The 21,578-nt window shown below is 37.8% G+C and overlaps 3 protein-coding genes across 3 annotated transcripts in view; 1 reads left to right on the top strand and 2 right to left on the bottom strand.

Moving 5' to 3' along the window:
• LOC141343542 (uncharacterized) overlaps nucleotides 1-10,709 on the bottom strand; it is a gene marked incomplete at its 5' end in the record, with an annotated part of 269,291 nt that extends 258,582 nt beyond the window's left edge. Inside the window, 1 exon segment of the mRNA XM_073848140.1 lies at nucleotides 10,403-10,709. Within this exon segment, the coding sequence (XP_073704241.1) occupies nucleotides 10,403-10,709 (307 nt within the window).
• Nucleotides 3,713-7,205, top strand: LOC141341882 (E3 ubiquitin-protein ligase TRIM35-like). The gene is made up of 6 exons (XM_073846437.1): nucleotides 3,713-4,105; nucleotides 4,357-4,452; nucleotides 5,811-6,041; nucleotides 6,119-6,141; nucleotides 6,223-6,341; nucleotides 6,700-7,205. The coding sequence occupies exons 1-6, from the start codon at nucleotides 3,713-3,715 to the stop codon at nucleotides 7,203-7,205; spliced, it is 1,368 nt and encodes a 455-aa protein (XP_073702538.1).
• On the bottom strand, nucleotides 9,630-19,933 carry LOC141329784 (uncharacterized). Its single transcript, XM_073835486.1, has 3 exons — nucleotides 19,552-19,933; nucleotides 17,486-18,832; nucleotides 9,630-11,354 (listed from the first exon to the last, which is right to left on the bottom strand). The coding sequence occupies exons 1-3, from the start codon at nucleotides 19,718-19,720 to the stop codon at nucleotides 10,711-10,713; spliced, it is 2,160 nt and encodes a 719-aa protein (XP_073691587.1). The 5' UTR covers nucleotides 19,721-19,933; the 3' UTR covers nucleotides 9,630-10,710.
• Nucleotides 19,934-21,578: the final 1,645 nt, after the last annotated feature.

The raw sequence follows: 21,578 nt of genomic DNA on the forward strand, positions 1-21,578 counted from the left end.
TTTTTGTTTAAAATGTTGTTTATTTATTTATGTTTTTTTTATTGTTATTATTTATGAAACTTACCCAGAACGTTTTCCCGCAGGTTATTTTTAGTAGTCATAACCATGTAAACGAATTAAAACTTTGCAGATGATTCTGATTATTCTAATGCTGAAATGTATTTGTTTTATCATAAACAAACTATTTTTGCAGAATTTCATGTACAAAATTAGCTTTAATAAATTGTTCAAATCGCATAATGATAATATAATTCCAATATTACAGATATAAATAAGCCAAGGTTAAGAGTAGTCTGAAAAGCATATCATAAACACTGGGTTTATTTCTTTACTGCTACTTTCTCTTGTCTTCCTCATAAAGCCGCGCGCTCGCGTAATTTAAAAATTAATGGTCATTTCGTTTTACTGACTGACTAACATTCGTTGATTGATCTCTTTATTAGATTACGTATAATTAATATTTGTATATATGAGAGTAAATATTGTTATTTGAGGGATATTTGACGCGTCTTATTGAAGAGAACATGATGTTAACGAGACGTTTTCGTTTACTGACCAAAAGTGGGAAGCACATCGTTAATTCAGTGGTAAGAAACGAATGCAACGTTATCCTAGTTAAATAAATGTTATTCGTTTTTAAAAAATAAAATACACAATTTTAAAATCCAATATTTTGTTAAAGTCATTGCTATTTGGTACTTTAATAAACATAAAATCTGGGTTAGTTCCACCCCTTGTTAGAAAACCATAGAAGAAATTGATCATGTGACCACATATTTTCGAAGAGCCATCCAATTTACCTTTCCCCCAAAGAAGAGAGACACATGGCATGAGAGCTAAGCACATTTTAGCTCAAAAAACTGTTTTTTGCCTTTCAAAGTAAAATTTATATGATCAAGATTTTTAGATTGTTGCGTCTGAACAATTATAGACACGTTTCAAAATATTTCACAGATGTTTTAGTGCTTTGGTAGGCTACACAGTGAGTCTATACAGTTAGCATAATGTTAGCTCTAAACAGCGGGATCATGCTAGTCTTTCAAAATTGTCAGTCTGGGGTAATTTGTGCCAAAGGGGCGGGGTTAAATTGTGCCAGTGGGATGTTAAGTAATAGTCTGGATCTAGACCATCTAGACCTAGGCTGACCAACCCTGTTCCTGGAGATCTACCTACCTGCAGATTTTAGTTCCAGTCCTGCTCAAACACAGCTGTCTGTAATTATCACATGCTACCTAAGAGATTAATTGGCTGGTTCAGGGGTGTTTGATTAGAGTTGGAGCTGAACTTTGTAGGATGGTAGATCTCCAGGAACAGGGCTGGGCATCCTTGATCTAGACCTACATATCCACATGGCATAATCTGTGTGAGGAGATGAGCGTGCCTCATCAGTTTTTGATTTACCTGCCGTTTGTCACTTTTCACAATGGGATGTTCAGAAATGTTCATAAGAAAGTAACTTCTTTCCTATATGTTACATAATTGACAGACAACGTTCTAATTATTCACAAATATCATATATTGTGTATTTGAGTTTTTCTTTTTGTGTGTGTTTTCCGAAAAAGTATGACATGCCAATAGTTTAATAGGGTAACGATATCTATAAATAAACCTTAAATGGGCAATTTTGTATTGAATTTGTCTTGATTTTATATAGCATTACAGTTCATGACATTAAAATGTTCTTTTTAACTTAAATAATCACTGGCACAATTTACCCCAATGTAATGTATTCCCTCCAAAGGCACAACTTACCCCATACCGGGGGCAAGTTGTGCCACAAGACTTTTTTTTTCTGAAAGCTATAATTCTGAAGCAGTTTATTTCAGATCCAAATTTATTGTTCCCATGGATGCACAACATCTTGAAATATATGCACATGCTTAAATTGGAGGGATTACTGTCATGGCTTCACTATAAAGTCACTTTGAGTAAAAACTGGCACAACTCACCTCACTCTCCCCTACTAATGCCGTGTTCCAGACAACCCGTAACCCGTGTTTTTCCAACCTTCTACCAGTGAAAGTGCACCTGAACAGCAGTCAAACCCTTACTTCCCACTCGTGAACTCGTACTAGATCAATGTAATCCCAGTTACGAGTTCTGACGTAAAATAGCCCGCGAAACAACAATGTCAGCCCTAATGCGTGCGGTGTTTATGCAAGTGGCACACGGTAGAAAAATACAGTTAAGGACAATATAACATTGCAATCAAATTACTAATAATATAAAAATAATAATAATTCATAAATGTGCCCAGGCAGTTTGGCGTAAATTGCCTGGAACGCTACAAAGTCGTGAATCGTGGTGATTTACCAGTTAAAAAACCTGCCTGGAACGCAACATATAGGTTCACATCCTTCCACCTTCAATGCCACTTACTCCGGGACGCGGGAGTGCTGACGTAAATAAGCGGTATTGGTGTGAAGAGGTTAGGAGAATGTTCTAGGAGCCTTCAGAAAACTTTCAGGGAACCTTCTAGGTACATGAATAGAACGTTGCCTATTGGTTAGCCAGAAAAGTTTTCTTAACGTAAATAGAACGCCCCCTTTAGGTTAGGAGAACATTCTACAGAAATTTACCTGTACCAATATAAACGGACAAATCTTCAGCATGGGCTGTTTGGCATTATTTTACACTGTATCCAGGTTTTTCTTGTTTGTCGTGCTGCAGTGGTTTGTGTTAGCCTGGCTAATGCCAAACCACGTCATGACAACGTCATGATTCGTGGTCTGGGAACCACATGTTCATTTTCTCATTTTTGAGGCATGGTTTACGAATGCCCAGAGCCGTTTATTGGGCGCTACAAAAGTCTATCAAATGCGCCTATGCGTAGCTCATAGCCAATCGTTTCAATTATACCGGATGACGTATTGCCTTAGCCACTAGGGGCTAGTTGCTATATGAGGCTTTTGCCAAAGCCGGTTGGTAGCAGGACAAAAACATCCTTCTTGGTTATGAAATTGTTAAGTTGCTCTTTTTTTCAAACTACTTAGAACACTATCTAAGGCTGCATCGAAAGATAACTTCGCATCTGCTGCCATACTGGATCCATAGTTATAAACAAACTGCTTCGGTGAGTCGCATAGAAGGCGTCATCGTCTTGCTGGTCCCTCCTCGTTCTGTGATTGGTTCCCTATCTGAGGTGAAAATTTGGTCCATGGACTCCAGACTGCCTAGGGCAGCATGGAGAAACCCAGGCTAGGTTTGTGTAGCTCCCTGGAGCTTCGTTTTCTGTTGGAAACTTGCTATCACTGTTGTCTAAAGTGATAAAATATAGCTTAATTCCCACCAAATTTCTGATATTATCCATCAAACTAATTTGACTGATCTGTTTGTTCGCTTCTATTCCTTAACCGCCCGTGCAGCGCATTAGCATTCTGTTAACCGGTTAGCCTGACTTTTGCGTTTCCATTTACGTTTCTATTGGAGTCTACTTTTTATAGCACTATATTTTGACATTTTAAAGCAAGTTCATTTGAATGCAATTTTGTGAAGTTTTACCTAAAGAAATCCTGATGTCTCTTTTGCTGTGTCCAAAGTTGCTCACTCACTCAGTTATTTACTAATCCTTATATAATGTCTGACAGTTGAGTGCACTTCATCAGAAAGGAGTGAACAAAATGAAACATCTCCGTCACATACATCTTTTATCTTACATGTACCTTGTTTGTTTCTCAACACACAGCAGATTGCTGGAGCTCAAACTCTGAAAATGGCTTCGCTTTCTGAAGAGGATTTTTCTTGTCCTGTGTGTCGTGAATTCTTCAAGGATCCTGTTGTTTTATCCTGTAGTCACAGTGTCTGTAAAGAGTGTCTTCAACAGTTCTGGAGAACCACAGAAACTCAGGAGTGTCCCGTCTGCAGGAGAAGATCCGCAAAACGCCCTCCATTTAATCTTGCGTTAAAAAACTTGTGCGAGTCGTTCCTGAAGCAGAGCAAAGAGAGGCGTTTATCAGGCTCTGAGGAGATCTGCAGTTTACACAGTGAGAAACTCAAACTCTTCTGTCTGGAGGACAAACAGCTGGCGTGTTTAGTGTGCAGAGATTCACAAAAACATGACAATCATAAATTCAGACCCATCAGCGAAGCTGTTTCATCATATAAGGTAAGCGAAATTAATTTTTCAACTTCCTGCTGTTGAAAAGTTCTATTTATATGTTGATTTGATTGAACAGGACGGCCGTTTTTTCAAAAGTAGCATTGGCATTTACAAACTGCTTTGTGTTCACTGAGGTTGCCTTTTTTATGGCAGGTTTTGATTTCTGAATGAATTTAGCATGAGATGTGATCATATCACTCAATCATCTCTTTTTTTCACTTTAATCAAGTGTTTAATGTGTTTTTGTTCGATTCTAGGAGGAGCTCAATACAGCACTGAAATCATTACAGAAGAAACTTCAACACAATAAAACAATGAAAGACAAGTTTGAGTTCACGGTTCAACACATCAAGGTGAGGAAACAGAATCGAGAGTAATTTTCATTACAGCTGTAGGATCACTATATACAGTTATGATCTGATATATTTAATATAATGGCCTCCACTTGATTATGTAAGGAGTGAAATTATCTCCTCATGGAATTAACATACAGTACGAACAGATGGCATGCAACAAAACAATAAAACTAATCTGAAGAAGGGATTTTCAAAGAGAGCAAACAACCAATTCTGCGTTCAGGACAGATCATACCGAAGTACCAATGGATGAACCATGGGGAACACCATTAGGGCTTCAGATTTCTGACTGTCGCTGGCTTAACACGTTGTAGTTCTCGTGATTATAGAAAAAGGGCACTCTATAGCAGCGGTTCCCAATTCCAGTCCTCGCGACCCACCGCTCTGCACATTTTGTGTGTTTCACACATCGCTTCCGACGTTTGTTCTATTCCAACGTTACTGCCCTTCGAAGTGGACATCACAGGATATTCCGCCATTATTCATTAGTTCGAAGCGAGCGTATGTGTTCCATTTGAAGGTCATTAAAGCGTGCGAGACGTAAATTTAAAATGCATTCATTTACAGATGCACTTATGTCACACTTCTCTAGTAAGTTTCATCTGTGTGTGAAGACGCTACATGCGGTGACGTAGCGCAAATATGTGAATGAATGTTTCGAAGTATAGTAAACAGATTTCCCCCGCTTAGGGAGCAGGGAGCAATGAACAATCGGATCGCAGTTATTGCACGGACCTCACTTCTAATGAGCTGGTTATCTGAATCAGGTGTGTTAACTAAGAGAGACATGCAAAATGTGCAGAGCGGTGGGATTGGGAACCGCTGCTCTATAGTATGGGAGTGCAGGGTGTAGTCCACTTAAGAGGCTTTATAATCACTCCTCATCCTCTGAGTAAGTCCAGAACTGACGAGGTTGTGCCGTGAATTCACTAATCGGCCGGGTGAATTTCTAAGCGATAGCAGGTCATTAATGAATTAAACGAATAATTGAGAGAATGGGATTTCCAGAATGATCAGATTTCTAAATTAATACATAATCGATATTTGTGATAACCTTTTGATTGGAAATACTGTCTAAATTTAATGATCACTCAACATTGGAGTCAGATTAAAACGGAGCTAGATCAAAATTGAAACTAAATCTTGAAGCGCTGTAAAAAGACCGAACATGCAGTAAACCTTCAACCAGATCGATGGGCTTCGTTCTTGGGCCAGTGAATCGTTTCTTATAATTATTTTTGTAAATGATCAGCATTCTGCTTCTGGATCCCTTATATATTAGTATCTGAGTTTATCACAGATATAAATGATGTGTGTTGATGGAGATGATTGAAGTGAATGTGGTTTGATTTCAGTCTCAAGCTGAGCACACAGAGCATCAGATTAAACAGCAGTTTGAGAGGCTTCATCAGTTTCTCAGAGATGAAGAAGAAGCTACAATCATTGAACTGAGGGAGGAAGAGGAGCAGAAGAAGCAGATAATGAAGGAGAAGCTGGAGGAGATCAACAGACACATCTCAGCTCTTTCACACACAATCAAAGACACGGAGGAGATGATGAAAGCCAATGAACTCTGCTTTCTGAAGGTCGGATTTCAGATCATTGATTGATTGATTGATGATTGATTGAGTTGTTGGTGATCAATGGTGTGTTTGTTCTGCAGGAGTTTCCAGTCTCAATGGAAAGGTGAGTGATCTGCTGGTGTCTCTGGTCTCTCTGCTTCTGATCCAAAGCCACTGCAGTTCTGACTCCTGAATGTTCTTCCAGAGTCCAGATCTCACAGCCGGATCCACAGACGCCTTCTGGAGCTTTGATTCATGTGCCACGTTTCTTGGGCAACCTGCCGTTCAGAGTCTGGAAGAAGATGCAGGACATCGTCCAGAACAGTGAGTCTGACTGCAGAACATCTGAGCTCTTATACACACACATACTAGTTGAAGATTTCAGCATTATTTGTGAAGATCCAGATGATCTACTGCATCAGAGAAATAAAAATCTGCTTGATTTTAATTTTCAGTCTCAGGAAAGACACAGGTGATTTTTGTAAAAGTATTTTTGTATGTGTTTTTGACATTTTTATTAATGTAAAATATATATTTAGAATCATTTTTATGTGTGTATCAGGAAAATTATGTGTTTAATCAATAAGACGAGTGTCATAATACATAATCATCTGTGCTTGGTTCACTCTTGATCATTATATGAACATCAGAATAACAGCATCTGTTGATTGTGTCTCATCAGCTCCTGTCATTCTGGACCCAAACACTGCAGATTCATTTCTTGTTGTGTCTGATGATCTGACCAGTGTGAGATTCGGCTTTCGTCCTGTTCCTGACAATCCAGAGAGATTTCAATGGGGTCTCTGTGTTCTGGGTTCAGAGGGTTTTAACTCAGGAACACACAGCTGGGATGTGGACGTTAAAGAGAGTATATACTATGGTCTTGGAGTGACTACAGCATCAAACCAGAGGAAGAACTTTGATTTCTTTAAAAAGAATATCTGGAGTGTGGAGTATGATGAAGACAACAAAATGTCTGAATCATTTGGGTTTCTTGTCAAACAGAAGCTTGATCGTGTGAGAGTGAATCTGGACTATGACGGAGGAACGGTGTCGTTCTCTGATCCTGTGACTAACACACATCTACACACATTCAAAACCACCTTCAATGAAACTCTCTTTCCATTCTTCTGTTGTTATAATCATTATTTTTCCACTCTGAGGATCTTAGCGATCAATAGTCAGTAATTGTTACTCCTGTAGGTCTGGATATTCCTGCTTCAGATTTCAATGTTTAATCCAGATCACATGCGTAACAGACTGTTGATCTGAATATCAGGCTGTGATTGGGCCGTGATGATTACATGACTGATATCTAGCATTAGAGCTACACTCAGGGATAGTTCACCCAAAAATGAAAATCTGAGGTTTATCTGCTTACCCCCAGGGCATTCCAGATGTAGGTGACTTTGTTTTCTCAGTAGAACACGAACAAAGATTTTTGACGAAAACCGGTGCAGTCTGTCAGCCATATAATGTATGTGGATGGGCACCAAACCTTTACAGACTTCACAGACAAATCCAAATTTCATCCTTGATCGCTTATGGTGTTTGCGTAAACTATGCCAGAGCGCATACATGAGTAACGAACCTGATGCTAAACTCGTGCTCATGACAGATGGACATGGCTGTGTATCAAAGGAGAAAAAATTATATAAATACTCTTCAGTTTCTCACAAAAACTGATTGTTTCGTGTCTTAAGACATCAGTGCATCGTCACGAGTCTGAGGGTGTAATTTGGATTTGTCTGTGCATGTTTTTGTGTTCTTTTAAAGGTTTGGTGCCCATCTACTGCCATTAGGCTGCACCGGTGTTCTACTGAGGAAACAAAGTCACCTACATCTTGGATGCCCTGGGGGTAAGCAGATACAGCATAACATTTTCATTTTTGGGTGAACTATCCCTTTAATTCAACAAGTCAAAGAACAAGAAGTTTCATTTTATTTATTTGTCTAATTTACCAATTAATAACCGTTTCTGTGAAGTGTGTCACTAATTAATCAAATACATAATTTTAAATTATTGTTATAGTCACTGCTGTGACAATATCTTGCAAGATCAAAATTTGACACTAAGCTTGTTGGAGATACATCCCGATCAGCATTTAACATCAAAGAACTGTGAGAGCGATTGGAGAGCGGACTTTTGTATTGCTCTTGTGATACTTTGATGTTATTTACCTATTAGTTTGCACAGCGCCGATGCATCTTAAACAAGACTTGAAAGTGTGTTTGACTTCTTGCAGTGCTGCACAGACTGATCGGCAGCTGACTTGAAGCAGACTTTGTTACTTCAGTAGAACACAAACAAGATTTTTAACTCAAACCGTTGCAGTCTGTCAGTCATATAATGGCAGTCAATGGGCACCAAATCTTAAAGAGTAAAAAAAAAACATATACAGACAAAACCAAATTAAACTCTGCAGCTTGTGATGATACATTGAGGTCTTGAAACAGGAAACAATTGGTAAGTGCCAGAATCTGAACAGTATTTATATAATTATTTACTTCTGACCAACTGAAATGTTCAACTGTATTGAGTTCACAACAGCCGGCGCGTGAAGCGTCAATGTTCTCCGGCAATGTAGTCGGTGAAAAGTCAACACTCTCGGATGAGTTCACACAAGGAAACACAATATTTGAGTTTTTAATCGGTTGCCAGAATCAGGATAAGCACAAGTAATTACCCTTTTGAGTAGCACCGACAGATCACTTTTGTGCATGCATCTACTATGGCAGATCAATTTGACGCGTCACATGCTGACTGTTGTAAACGTGCACAGGACAGTTGAACGTCGTATTGGATCAGAGGTAAATAATGATATAAATACTGTTTAGTTTCTAGCAAAAAACTATCACTTTGTGTCTTAACATCTAAATGTATTTATTTGAATTTAATTTGGTTTCGTCTGTGTATGTATTATTTTTCTCTTAAAGGGATAGTTCACCAAAAAATGAAAATTGGATGTTTATCTGCTTACCCCCAGGGCATCCAAGATGTAGGTGACTTTGTTTCTTCAGTAGAACACAAACAAAGATTTTTAACCATTGCAGTCTGTTAGTCATTTAAAGGCAGTGGATAGGCACCAAATCTTTGAAAGTAAAAAAAAAAAAAAAAAAAAAAACACGCACAGACAAATCCAAATGAATCCCTGCGGCTCGTTACGATACATTGATGTCCTAAGACACAAAACTATCTTTTTTTTGTGAGAAACTGAATAGTATTTATATAATTTTTAACCTCTGATATGTGCAACTGTCCTGAGCGTATGCGCTCTGGCGTAGTATACGCAAATGCCGGAAAGGGAAAAATGATATCTGCAGACCATCCACACTTTTACTAAGTTTATGTGTGTGTTGATATCCAGTCGTAGTGCAAGTAAGCATAACTTCAAGCAATCTGGCTCATAAGTTGGGAATTGGTGAACAATCAACAGTCCCGGATGCGTTTGATCAAGCAAATGTAATCTTTTGGCTTTTAATCGATTTGGACAATTGAACTTCTGGCGTTTGTGTATACTACGCCAAAGCGCGTACACATGTAACGTAATGTTTGGTGCCCATTGACTGCCATTGTATGACTAACAGACTGCAACAATTTGAGTTAAAAATCTTTGTTTGTGTTCTACTGAAGAAACAAAGCCACCTTCATCTTGGATGCCCTGGGGGTAAGCAGATAAACATCAAATTTACATTTTTGGGTGAACTATCCCTTTAAGAGTGAAAAAAACATACACAGACAAAACCAAATTAAACTATCCCTTTAAGGATGCAGAATGAGATCTAAAAGAGCTGGATCTGAGGATCATCTACTTAGAGCTCATACACACAAAGCCAGAGCTTTTCCTGTCCAATCTTTTATTTTATAAACAATGCAGTATACATGGCATACTAGTATGTAGCACTGTAATTTTGGCACAAACTTGGAGCATGTGCATAAACCTTGTGCACCAAACACAACAACAAGAAAAGCTAGTAAAGTTAGTAAAGCTAATGGGCTCAGTAGCTTCTGCAGCATGAACACAAGAATGTAGTCCGCCTTTGTTGTTGTTGTGACTTTATGTAGCTGTGTCAATCCAAAATATACCAGTTTCAGAAAAAAAAAAAAAAAAAAACCTAGCAATTTCAGGCTCCCAAAGCACTTAAATGAGTCTTCATGTTTATGGGGCCTTTCTGTGATTGTTTTTTGTATGTCTGTGTAGAGCAGATTAATGATTTAAATGCTTCACACATGAATCTGAGCGATTCGGCTTGTCTCCAGTGTGGATCCTCTCGTGTCTTTTTTGTTTTGATGAACAATTGAATCTCTGGTCACAGCATGATCACTTGAAACGGTTTCTCTCCGGTGTGGATCCTCTCATGTATGTTCAGGTCTCCTAACCCACTGAATCTCTTTTCACAATGTGAACACTTAAAAGGTTTATCTCCAGTGTGGATCCTCATATGTGTTTTCAGATGCGCTGGCCGACTGAATTTCTTGTCACAGTGTGAACACTTAAAAGGTTTCTCTCCAGTGTGGATCCTCTCATGTCTTTTTAGATTTCCTGGCAGACTGAATTTTTTTTCACATTGTGAACACTTAAAAGGTTTCTCTCCAGTGTGGATCCTCTCATGTCTTTTTAGATTTGCTGACCGACTGAATTTTTTGTCACAATGTGAACACTTTAAAAGTTTATCTCTATTGTGGATCCTCTCATGTTTTTTTCAGATTTTGAGGCAGACTGAATTTCTTGTCACAGTGTGAACACTTAAAAGGTTTCTCTCCAGTGTGGATCCTCTCATGAGTTTTCAGATTTTCTGTCTGACTGAATTTCTTGTCACAGTGTGAACACTTATAAGGTTTCTCTCCAGTGTGGATCCTCTCATGAGTTTTCAGATTTTCTGTCTGACTGAATTTCTTGTTACAGTGTGAACACTTATAAGGTTTCTCTCCAGTGTGGATCCTCTCATGTCTTTTCAGATGTGCTGGATATGTGAATTTCTTGTTGCAGTGGGAATACACATAAAGTTTTTCTCCAGTGTGGATCCTCTCATGCAGTTTTGTACCGGTCGCTGAAGTAAGAGTCTTTTCACACTCAATGCACATGTACTTTCTCACACCATTATCTCTTTTCTGATGTACTTTTACATTTTCTAGATGGCCAGTAAAACGGTTACCACACAAATAACATGAATGTGCCTTTTCATTTGAATCGCATTGATCGCATTCATGCAGCTTCGCTCTAGTATGGATGTTCATGTGTTTCCTAAGGTGTGCAACTTGTTTGAATCTGTTCCCACATTGATCACATGTGAACGGTTTCTCTCCAGTATGAATTCTCATGTGACGCTCAAGACCTGTTTTGCGTGTGAAACTGTGTCCACACTGAGTGCAGGTGAAAGATTTATTAGCTCTACTTTTCTTTAAATCTTTCTGTTTGTTTTTAGAGCAACTCAAAGGTTTTACTCCAGTTGTGACATGTTGTTTCTCCTCAACTTCAATTGAGTCTTCATTCTTCTCTTTTTCTATAATGAACTCTGAAATAAAAGCACAAATAGTGAGGCATGAACATAAAAGCCCTAATGTAACAGTGCAGGGCTACACTCTAACATTTGAGAGCAGCGTCACTAAGTTTTACAGATGTTGGCACCAGAAGCAGATTTAGTAGCACTGGGGACTGGTGTGTGCATGGGGCATCAAAAATAAAGATAAAATTACTACAGTTTTGCATTAATAAGGGCAGTTACTGTTTGTTTATTGGTAATGCACTTTCGACAGTAAAGCGCTGAGCCTGAGTTGGAAAACATGCAACAATATTTTACATTTATTAACATCAGAAATGTGCAAAATCTAATTTTCATGCAGGAAACCATTATATTCTACTTATTACACGGCTCTTTGGAATGCTTGATTCTGATTGGTCAGTTGAGACATTTGCAGGTTCGTTCTTTTCAAATAATCACCGCTCCAAAGTAATAACGCATAGCCGGTACTACTTGTATGTTTAAAATCCCTCCGTGCCAACAAAGATTACCGTTTGGCGCCATCTTGTGACAAACACTGGACAACCACAATTAACAATGGAAAATTTCGGCATTAATCTATTTAAATTGTCTTACTAACGTACATAGTTTGAATGTTAGTCACGTGGTACTATATCGTTTCGCGGAAGGATTAAAATGTTAATTTAAAACAAATATGCCAATAAAAGGTTTCAAATTCATATTCATGTCCAGTTTTTTTCCTTATGTGGCAAGTAGCCGTGTAATAAGCGGGATAATGTACAGGCAGCCTGTAGTTATCGCGAAATAAGCCCCTTCAGTGTGATACAAGACCCTCCGCTTCGCGTCGGGTCCTGATCACACTGTCGGGGCTTATTTCTGCGATAACTACCGGCTGCCTGTACATTATCCCTTACTTAATGCACTATTCTTCCTCTTTATTGTATAGAACTGACCTACACCTTCAGTGATTATAATTAATGAGCAATGCAGATGCAAAGTGAAGAAAAGTTTATGTATATATATATATTGTTTTTACCAATTACATTGAATTATTAATGGATTAGTCATCATCTATTACTAGCTATTGTTTTCATATAGTGAAGATAATGATAACTCCCTATTAATGACAGAAATCATTGTAAGCTTTTGATGTATGTGTAAGGTTTGAGATAGTAGTGACTTACATCCTTCTAAAATAATTGCTAATTATTTGGATAAGTATAAAATCCATCTGAAGTACTACTATTAAGAACCTTACAAAAACTCTATAAATTAATGATTTAATAACATTGTATTATTTCAGGCACAACACCATAGTTAGCGTTATTGTTTCTGGGTTTCTGCATCAGCATTGTTTGATATGTTCATAGCAGAATTCTGTTCAGAATTTGAATGTTTTGTAAGCCTAACATAACATAAACAGTCATTAAAGATGAATGAAGTACAAACACCAACCTCCTTGATCCTCCTGTTTTGTTCTCCAGGGTTCTGGTTCCTCATGTTGTATATTTAAGGGTTCTGGTTCCTCCTGTTTTATGCTGCAGATTTCTGGTTCCTCCTGTTTTATTGTCAAGGGTTCTGTTACCTCTTGTTTTATTCTACAGGGTTCTAGTTCCTCGCATTGTATATTAAAAGGTTCTGGTTCCTCCTGTTTTATTGTCGAGGGTTCTGGTTCACTCGTGTGCTCCTCGTCTTTAACAAACAGCATCTTCACAGCAGCAGATCTCAGTTCAGCTGAAGCTCCTTCAGATATTCCTGCTTGCTTCAAAACTTAGTCACGACTGTGAGGTTGAGAATATTACAGGTATTTATTGGCCTGATTAAAAAAAATTATTTTTCTATTTACAGAAACAACAATTCTGACCGTTTGTATTAAAACAGGATCACGATAAAACAACGTTCACCTCAGTCAAACTAATCGTCTTCTTCTGAGGTTTAATGGTGTTTGTCAAACAAACGCATGTCTTTAAGCGCCACCCGCTGGACTGGAGTGTGAAGGGTCTAGAGGGGGATATAATACGGGGAAATTACTTGGAAGTACGTGTGCATGTTGCGGTGAATAAATCAAAGTGTAAAACAAACTTGTTCAATTAAAACTAATCCGACAGCCTCGTTAATGAAGAATAAAGGCCAACCAGTTTTGTTCTACAGTGTTTTATTCTGCATCTCTCATCCTCTCTCTGTCCTTAATAAACTTTTGTCCTCGCAGATTCCAGCTCTATGGTATGATGGTAATGAAATAGGATAGGAGCCTATTAAAATGCTCGTTCAAAAAAAAAAATACGTTTTTTGTAACCCACGCTACAAAAGAATCAAATATTTATACAAAGCCAGTAAACCTTAAGAATAACCTATTATTTATGACACTAATAAAATGGATATAATGTTTACAATTCCGAGTGATATACTGGAATTGAAAAGTACTTCTCACTTGATTCCCGATGGTTTTAGTGGAAAATTAATCCTAGTTTGAATAACATTACAATTGATTTAGATATGATTTAACACTCTGAGACAAAACTGATGACTCAGACAGTGATTAACCTCATTCTTGTCTCTATACCTAAAGAGACATTTGCACAGATGGGCGAAGATTATCACCTGATGCTGTAAATGTGACCTTTTAAATTTGCATTAAGCACTCAGTTTGCGCGTATCTATAATTGAAATTAATAATACTAGTTGAAGATTTCAGCATTATCTGTGAAGAACCAGATGATCTACTGCTTCAGAGAAATAATGAATCTGAGAATTCCATCTGCTTGATTTTAATTTTCAGTCACAGGAAAGACACAGGTGATTTTTTTTGTGTAATTTTGCATGTGTTTTTGACATTTTTTATTAATGTAAAATATATATTTAGAATCATTTTTAAAGTGTGTATCTATACATCAGTTTTAGTTTAAGTCATTTTATTTTTGGTAGTTTGGTAGTCTAATTTTTTTTCTTCTAATTTTCATTGTTTTATTCATCATTCATAATTTATTGTGCATCATTATATTGTTTATCTCATTTGAATATGATAGCACTGTGAAGTTCTGTACAAAGGTAAGATTTTGTATTAAAACAGCTTCTCACTATTATTAATATTATTGACAGCATAAATTAAATAAATATCTTTTCAGTGTGTGTTTCTGATTTGATGTTCAGGATTGATAAATCACACAGAGAATGACTGACAGTGATGAGAGGAAAAATATGTGTTTGATCAACAGGGCGAGTGTCATAATTCATAATAATCTGTGTTTGGTTCACTCTTGATCATTATATGAACATCAGAATAACAGCATCTGTTGATTGTGTCTCATCAGCTCCTGTCATTCTGGATCCAAACACTGCAGATCCACATCTTGTCGTGTCTGATGATCTGACCAGTGTGAGATACAGCTTTCGTCCTGTTCCTGACAATCCAGAGAGAATTCACTGGAATCTCTGTGTTCTGGGTTCAGAGGGTTTTAACTCAGGAACACACTGCTGGGATGTGGACGTTAAAGAGAGTATATACTATGGTCTTGGAGTAACTACAGCATCAAACCAGAGGAAGGAGTTTGATTTCTATAAAAAGGATGTCTGGAGTGTGGAGTATGATGAAGACGATGAACTGTCTGAATCATTTGGGTTTCTTGTTAAACAGAAGCTTGATCGTGTGAGAGTGAATCTGGACTTTGACGGAGGAACGGTGTCGTTCTCTGATCCTGTGACTAACACACATCTACACACATTCACAACCACCTTCAATGAAACACTCTTTCCATTCTTCTGTTGTTATATTAGATCTTATTCCTCTCTTAGGATCTTAGCAATCAATAGTCAGTAATCGTTACGTCTGTAGGTCTAGATCTTCCTGCTTTCATCGTTTATCATATTACAATGTTTAATCCAGATCACATGCATAAGAGACTGTTGATCTGAATATCAGGCTGTGATTGGGCCGTGACAATCACATGACATATCCAGCATTAGAGCTACACTCACACTCTGATATTTCCTTAATTAAAAATTAAAAATTAGGATGTTTTTTAGGTTAATAACCGTTTCTGTGAAGTGTGTCAGAAATTATCACAAATTAATCAAATACAAAATTATAAAACATTGTTATAGTCACTGATCAAAATGTGACTTTAGGCTTGTTGGAGATACATCCTGATCGGCATTTAACATCAAAGTACTGTGAGAGCGGACTTTTGTATTGCCGTTGCGAGACTTTGATGTCATTTATCTATTGGTCTGTGCTGTGCCAATGCATCTTGAACAAGACTTTTTTTTTTTTTTACTCTTAAAGGGATAGCTCAACCAAAAATGAAAATTGGATGTTTATCTGCTTACCCCCAGGGCATCCAAGATGTAGGTGGCTTTGTTTCTTCAGTAGAACACAAACAAAGATTTTTAACCATTGCAATCTGTTAGTCATTTAATGGCAGTGGATGGGCACCAAATCTTTGAAAGTAAAAAAAAAAATCACGCACAGACAAATCCAAATGAATCCCTGTGGCTCGTGACGATACATTGATGTCCTAAGACACAAAACTATCTTTTTTTGTGAGAAACTGAACAGTATTTATATAATTTTTAACCTCTGATATGTGCAACTGTCCTGAGCATATGCGCTCTGGCGTAGTATACGCAAACGCCGGAAGGGGAAAAATGATATCTGCAGACCCTCCACACTTTTACTAAGTTTATGTGTGTGTTGATATCCAGTCGAAGCGCAAGTAAGCATAACTTCAAGCAATCAGGTTCATAAGTTGGGAATTGGTGACCAATCAACAGTCCCGGATGCGTTTGATCAAGCAAATGTAATCTTTTGGCTTTTAATCGATTTGGACAATTGAACCTCTGGCGTTTGTGTATACTACGCCAAAGCGCGTACACATGTAATGTAATGTTTGGTGCCCACTGACTGCCATTGTATGACTAACAGACTGCAACAATTTGAGTTAAAAATCTTTGTTTGTGTTCTACTGAAGAAACAAAGCCACCTCCATCTTGGATGCCCTGGGGTTAAGCAGATAAACATCTAATTTACATTTTTGGGTGAACTATCCCTTTAAGAGTGAAAAAAAATAAAACCATACACAGACAAAACCAAATTAAACTATCCCTTTAAGGATGCAGAATCAGATCTAAAAGTGCTGGATCTGAGGATGATCTACTTAGACCTCATACACTCAAAGCCAGAGTTTTTCCTGTCCAAACTTTTATTTTATAAACAATGTAGTACATGCCATTAAGTATGTAGCACTGTAATTTTGGCTCAAACTTGGAGAATGTGCACGGTTTACAAACCCAACACAACAACAAGAAAAGCTAATAAAGTTAGTAAAGTTAGTAAAGATAATGGGCTCAGTAGCTTCTGCAGCATGAACACAAGCATGTAGTCCGCCTTTGTTGTTGTTGTTGCTGTTACTTTATGTAGCGGTGTCTGAATAGGGTCAATCCAAAATATACCACTTTCAGAAAAAATAAAGTAAAAAAATAGCGATTTCAGCCTCCCAAAGCACTTAAATGAGTCTTCATGTTTATGGGGTCTTTCTGTGTTTGTTTTCTGTATGTCTGTTTAGAGCAGATTAACGATTGAAATGCTGCACACATGAATCGGAGCGATTTGGTTCGTCTCCAGTGTGGATCCTCTCGTTTCTTTTTTGTGTTGATGAACAGTTGAATCTCTGGTCACAGCATTAACTCTTGTACGGTTTTTCTCCGGTGTGGATCCTCTCATGTATGTTCAGGTCTCTTAACTGACTGAATCTCACAGTGTCACAGTGTGAACACTTAAAAGGTTCCTCTCCATGGTGGATCATCTCATGTGTTTTCAGATGCGCTGACCAACTTCATTTTTTTGTCACAGTGTGAACACTTAAAATGTTTGTCTCCAGTGTGGATCCTCTTAAGAGTTTCAGACTTGCTGGCAGACTGAATTTCTTGTCAGTGTGGACACTTAGAAGGTTTGTCTGTAGTGTGGATCCACTCATGTTTTTTCAGACTTGCTGACAGACTGAATCTCTTGTCACAGCGTGAACACTTAAAAGGTTTCTCTCCAGTGTGGATCCTCTCATGAGTTTTCAGACTTTCTGGCAGACTGAATTTTTTGTCACAGTGTGAACACTTAAAAGGTTTATCTCTAGTGTGGATCATCTCATGTCTTTTTAGATTTGATGACCGACTGAATTTTTTGTCACAGTGTGAACAATTAAAAGGTTTATCTCCAGTGTGGATCATCTCATGTTTTTTCAGATGTGCTGTACATCTAAATTTTTTGTCACAGTGTGAACACTTAAAAGGTTTATCTCCGTTGTGAATCCTCTCATGTTTTTTCAGATTTTCTGGCAGACAGAATTTCTTGTCACAGTGTGAACACGTATACAGTTTCTCTCCAGTGTGGATCCTCTCATGTTTTTTCAGATTTCCTGGCTGACAGAATTTCTTGTCACAGTGTGAACACTTATATGGTTTCTCTCCAGTGTGGATCATCTCATGTCTTTTCAGATGTGCTGGATATTTGAATTTCTTGTCACACTGTGAACACTTATAAGGTTTTTCTCCAGTGTGGATACGAATGTGTCTTTTCAGTTTTTCTGACTGACTATATCGTTTGTCACAGTGTGAACACTTGTACGGTTTCTCTCCAGTGTGGATCCTCTCGTGTCTTTTTAGTTCTTGTAAATCACTGAATCTCTTGTAGCAATGTGAACACACATAAAGTTTTTCTTCAGTGTGGATCCTCTCATGTCTTTTCAGATGTGCTAATCGACCGAATCTCTTGTTGCAGTGGGAACACACATAATTTTTTTCTTCAGAGTGGATCCTCTCATGCAGTTTTGTACAGGTCGCTGAAGTAAGAGTCTTTTTACACCCAAAGCACATGTACTTTCTCACACCATTATCTCTTTTCTGATGTACTTTTAAATTTTCTAGATGGCCAGTAAAACGGTTACCACACAAATAACATGAATGTGGCTTCTCATTTGAATGAACTTTCAAGTGTTTCTTCAGAACTGAATCCCTTAAAAACATTTTACCGCACTGATCGCATACATGCTGCTTCGCTCTAGTATGGATGCTCATGTGTTTCCTAAGGTGTGCAGCTTGTGTGAATCTGTTCCCACATTGATCACAAGTGAACGGTTTCTCTCCAGTATGAATTCTCATGTGACGCTCAAGTCCTGTTTTGCGTGTGAAACTGTTTCCACACTGAGTGCAGGTGAAAGATTTCTCAGCTCGTCTTCTCTTTAAATCCTTCAGTTTGTTATTAGAGCAACTCAAAGGTGTTTCTCCAGTTGTGACATGTTGTTTCTCCTCAACTTCACTTGAGTCTTCATTCTTCTCTTTTTCTATAATGAACTCGGAAATAAATGCAAAAACAGTGAGGCATGAACATAAAAGCCTTAATGTAACAGTGCAGGGCTACACTCTAACATTTGAGAGCAGCGTCACTAAGTTTTACTGATGTTGGCTCTAGAAGCAGATTTGGTAGCACTGGGGGACTGGTGTGTGGGGCATCAAAAATAAAGATAAAATTGCTTGGAAAGCATTCAACAATATCTAGAACTGACCAACAACTTCAGTGATTATAATTAATGTGCAATGCAGACGCAAAGTGGAGAAACACACACACACACACACACACACACACACACACACACACACACACTGAATCATTAATGGATTAGTCATCATTGTTTTCATATAGTGAAGATAATGATAACTCCCTATTAATGACAGAAATCATTGTAAGCATTTGGTGTATATGTAAGTTTTGGGATATTATGTGACTTACATCCTTCTAAAATAATTACTAATTATTTGGATAAGTATCAAATCCATATGATATACTACTAATAAGAACCTTACAAAAAAACTACATAATTTAATGATTTAATAACATTGTATTATTTCTGGCACAACACCATAGTTAGCGTTATTGTTTCTGGGTTTCTGCATCAGCATTGTTTGATCTGTTTATAGTAGAATGCTGTTCAGAATTTGAATGTTTTGTAAGCCTAACATACCATAAACAGTCATTAAAGATGAATGAAGTACAAACACCAACCTCCTTGATCCTCCTGTTTTATTCTCTGGGGTTCTGGTTCCTCGCATTGTATATTTAAGGGATCCGGTGCCTCCTGTTTCATGCTCCAGGTTTCTAGTTCTTCTTGTTTTATTCTCAAGGTTTCTGGTTCACTCGTGTGCTCCTCAATCTCCTCTTTAACAAACAGCATCTTTACAGCAGCAGATCTCAGTTTAGCTGAAACTCCTCCAGATATTCCTGCTTGCTTCAAAACTTAGTCACGACTGTGAGGATGAGAATATTACAGGTATATATTGGCCTGATTAAAAAATATATTTTTCTTTTTACAGAAACAAAAATTCTAACCGTTTGTATTAAAAACCAGAATCACGATAAAACAACAGAGAGCGCAGTGAAACTAATCTTCTTCTTCTGAGGTTTTAATGGTGTTTGACAAACAAACGCAAGTCATTAAGCGCCACCCGCTGGACTGGAGTGAAGCGTCGAGAGGGGAAATATTACGGGAAAATTAGTGCGTGTGAATGAATCAAGGTGCAAAACAAACTTGTTTAATCAAAACGTTCTCGGCAGCGTCATTAATGAAGAATACAGACCAATCCTCTCTCTGTCCTCTTTAATAAAGTTAGTATTTTCAGATTTCAGCCCGTTTTGATGCTAGTTTACTTGTTAACTGATGGGGGGACACTGTTGTGGGACAAGCATCACTGAACACGAATTTCTGCAGATTTGCCAAACCAGAAAACTAAATATAGTTTCTAATAACTACAATTCAGAGCAATGAAGAAATTAACATGTTATAGTTTTTTATGTGCAGAAGTTAACAGTGAGCATACAATCTTTGAACAGAAAGAGTACCACAAAGTATTTAATATTTCCATGTTATATAAATCCCTTCATATTTATGTAAACTGTCCCATGTGGCTAATTTTATGTCTGTTTTTTTAACCATGGAAAGTATGAACAGAGAGAATAATAATGTGTTGGACGGGGCGCGTTTTTTTTTTTTTCACCCTAGAAATAGCGCAAACGGTAGATTGCGTAACTTCCTGATGTTGAGATCGTCATTGTTTCTTTCCGGTGTTGTGACTGTGGAACGCTGTTGCAAGGTATGAGCGCGTTTTTTTTTTTTTTTTTTTTGCTCTGCTGTTACGAAGCTTTTGTAAAGATGTTTGCCTTACATTGTTTGTACACTCTGTGCTAAATTAGAGGGAGATAATCCTCGATGCGTGAGCTGTTAATGCAGTTATTTTCGGAGTTGTGGACTCCGTACATAGTTTAGAGCAGGGGTGGAGTGGCAATCGGGACTTTTTCCGGTCGACCGGCCGAAGGATTTACAAAGTGGATCACAAATAGAGCGGGCGCGAGGCGAACGCGAATATTAGAATCATTGACGTTACTAAATTCTCCGCGAATAGCGGCCAAATACTCCCATATAAACGTCCAACCAATATTTATATCAGTTGCTCACTCGCTATATCTTTGTCATGGTCAGAATTTTCCCGGTGGATTTTATTGCCCCTCTCTGCCCCAGGTTTTGAGCAACAAGCCGTGCTACGCAGGAGTTCTATTCCACTTTATTAAAGTCACATTCCATTCTTGGATTACGGCCGAGGTATGTGTGCGGTAGAGTCCTAGTTTTTATAGAAATATTGATGTGAATTGTAATGTGATTTAAGACACTGTGTCATACATACTTTAGCAAGTGTTTGATTAGTAATGTTTGTATTTATATTGATTTGGATTTGTTAAAGATGATTGTTTCTATTTGGCAGATCCTTCTTTGTGGAACTCTATGCATACGGACGTCTGATGTCTAAGCCCTGCTGTTTTGTTTGATTTGTTTTAATTTTTCTAGTTTATTGTGATTATGTTGGTTTTGTAATAATTGTAATTTGTTTATTTTTGTAATAGACAGAGCCTACTTTATGCCAACCGCTGGGTTTTGGGTTTTGTAAACCCAATTCAAATCCATTTTTCTGTGTTACAGGAACCAGCCTGCATGGGGAGTGCTTTCCGTGGTGTGAGGGGTCCCTGGCCCTGTGACTTTT

The sequence above is a fragment of the Garra rufa genome, chromosome 1 (assembly GCF_049309525.1).
Source record: "Garra rufa chromosome 1, GarRuf1.0, whole genome shotgun sequence".
Lineage (NCBI taxonomy): Eukaryota > Metazoa > Chordata > Actinopteri > Cypriniformes > Cyprinidae > Garra > Garra rufa.

Bases quoted from the DNA above. Each gene is read 5' to 3' on its own strand.
- LOC141341882 (XM_073846437.1), top strand. From the start codon at position 3,713: ATGGCTTCGCTTTCTGAAGAGGATTTTTCTTGTCCTGTGTGTCGTGAA. The intron at 6,042-6,118 runs GTCGGATTTCAG...TTTGTTCTGCAG, and splicing joins ATGAACTCTGCTTTCTGAAG to GAGTTTCCAGTCTCAATGGA. The intron at 6,142-6,222 runs GTGAGTGATCTG...ATGTTCTTCCAG, and splicing joins TTTCCAGTCTCAATGGAAAG to AGTCCAGATCTCACAGCCGG.
- LOC141329784 (XM_073835486.1), bottom strand. From the start codon at position 19,720: ATGCTGTTTGTTAAAGAGGAGATTGAGGAGCACACGAGTGAACCAGAA. The intron at 18,833-19,551 runs GTTGGTGTTTGT...AGTTCATTATAG, and splicing joins AAAACAGGAGGATCAAGGAG to AAAAAGAGAAGAATGAAGAC. The intron at 11,355-17,485 runs GTCTGAAAAAAC...CACGCAAAACAG, and splicing joins GAGATTCAGTCTGTCAGCAA to GTCTTGAGCGTCACATGAGA.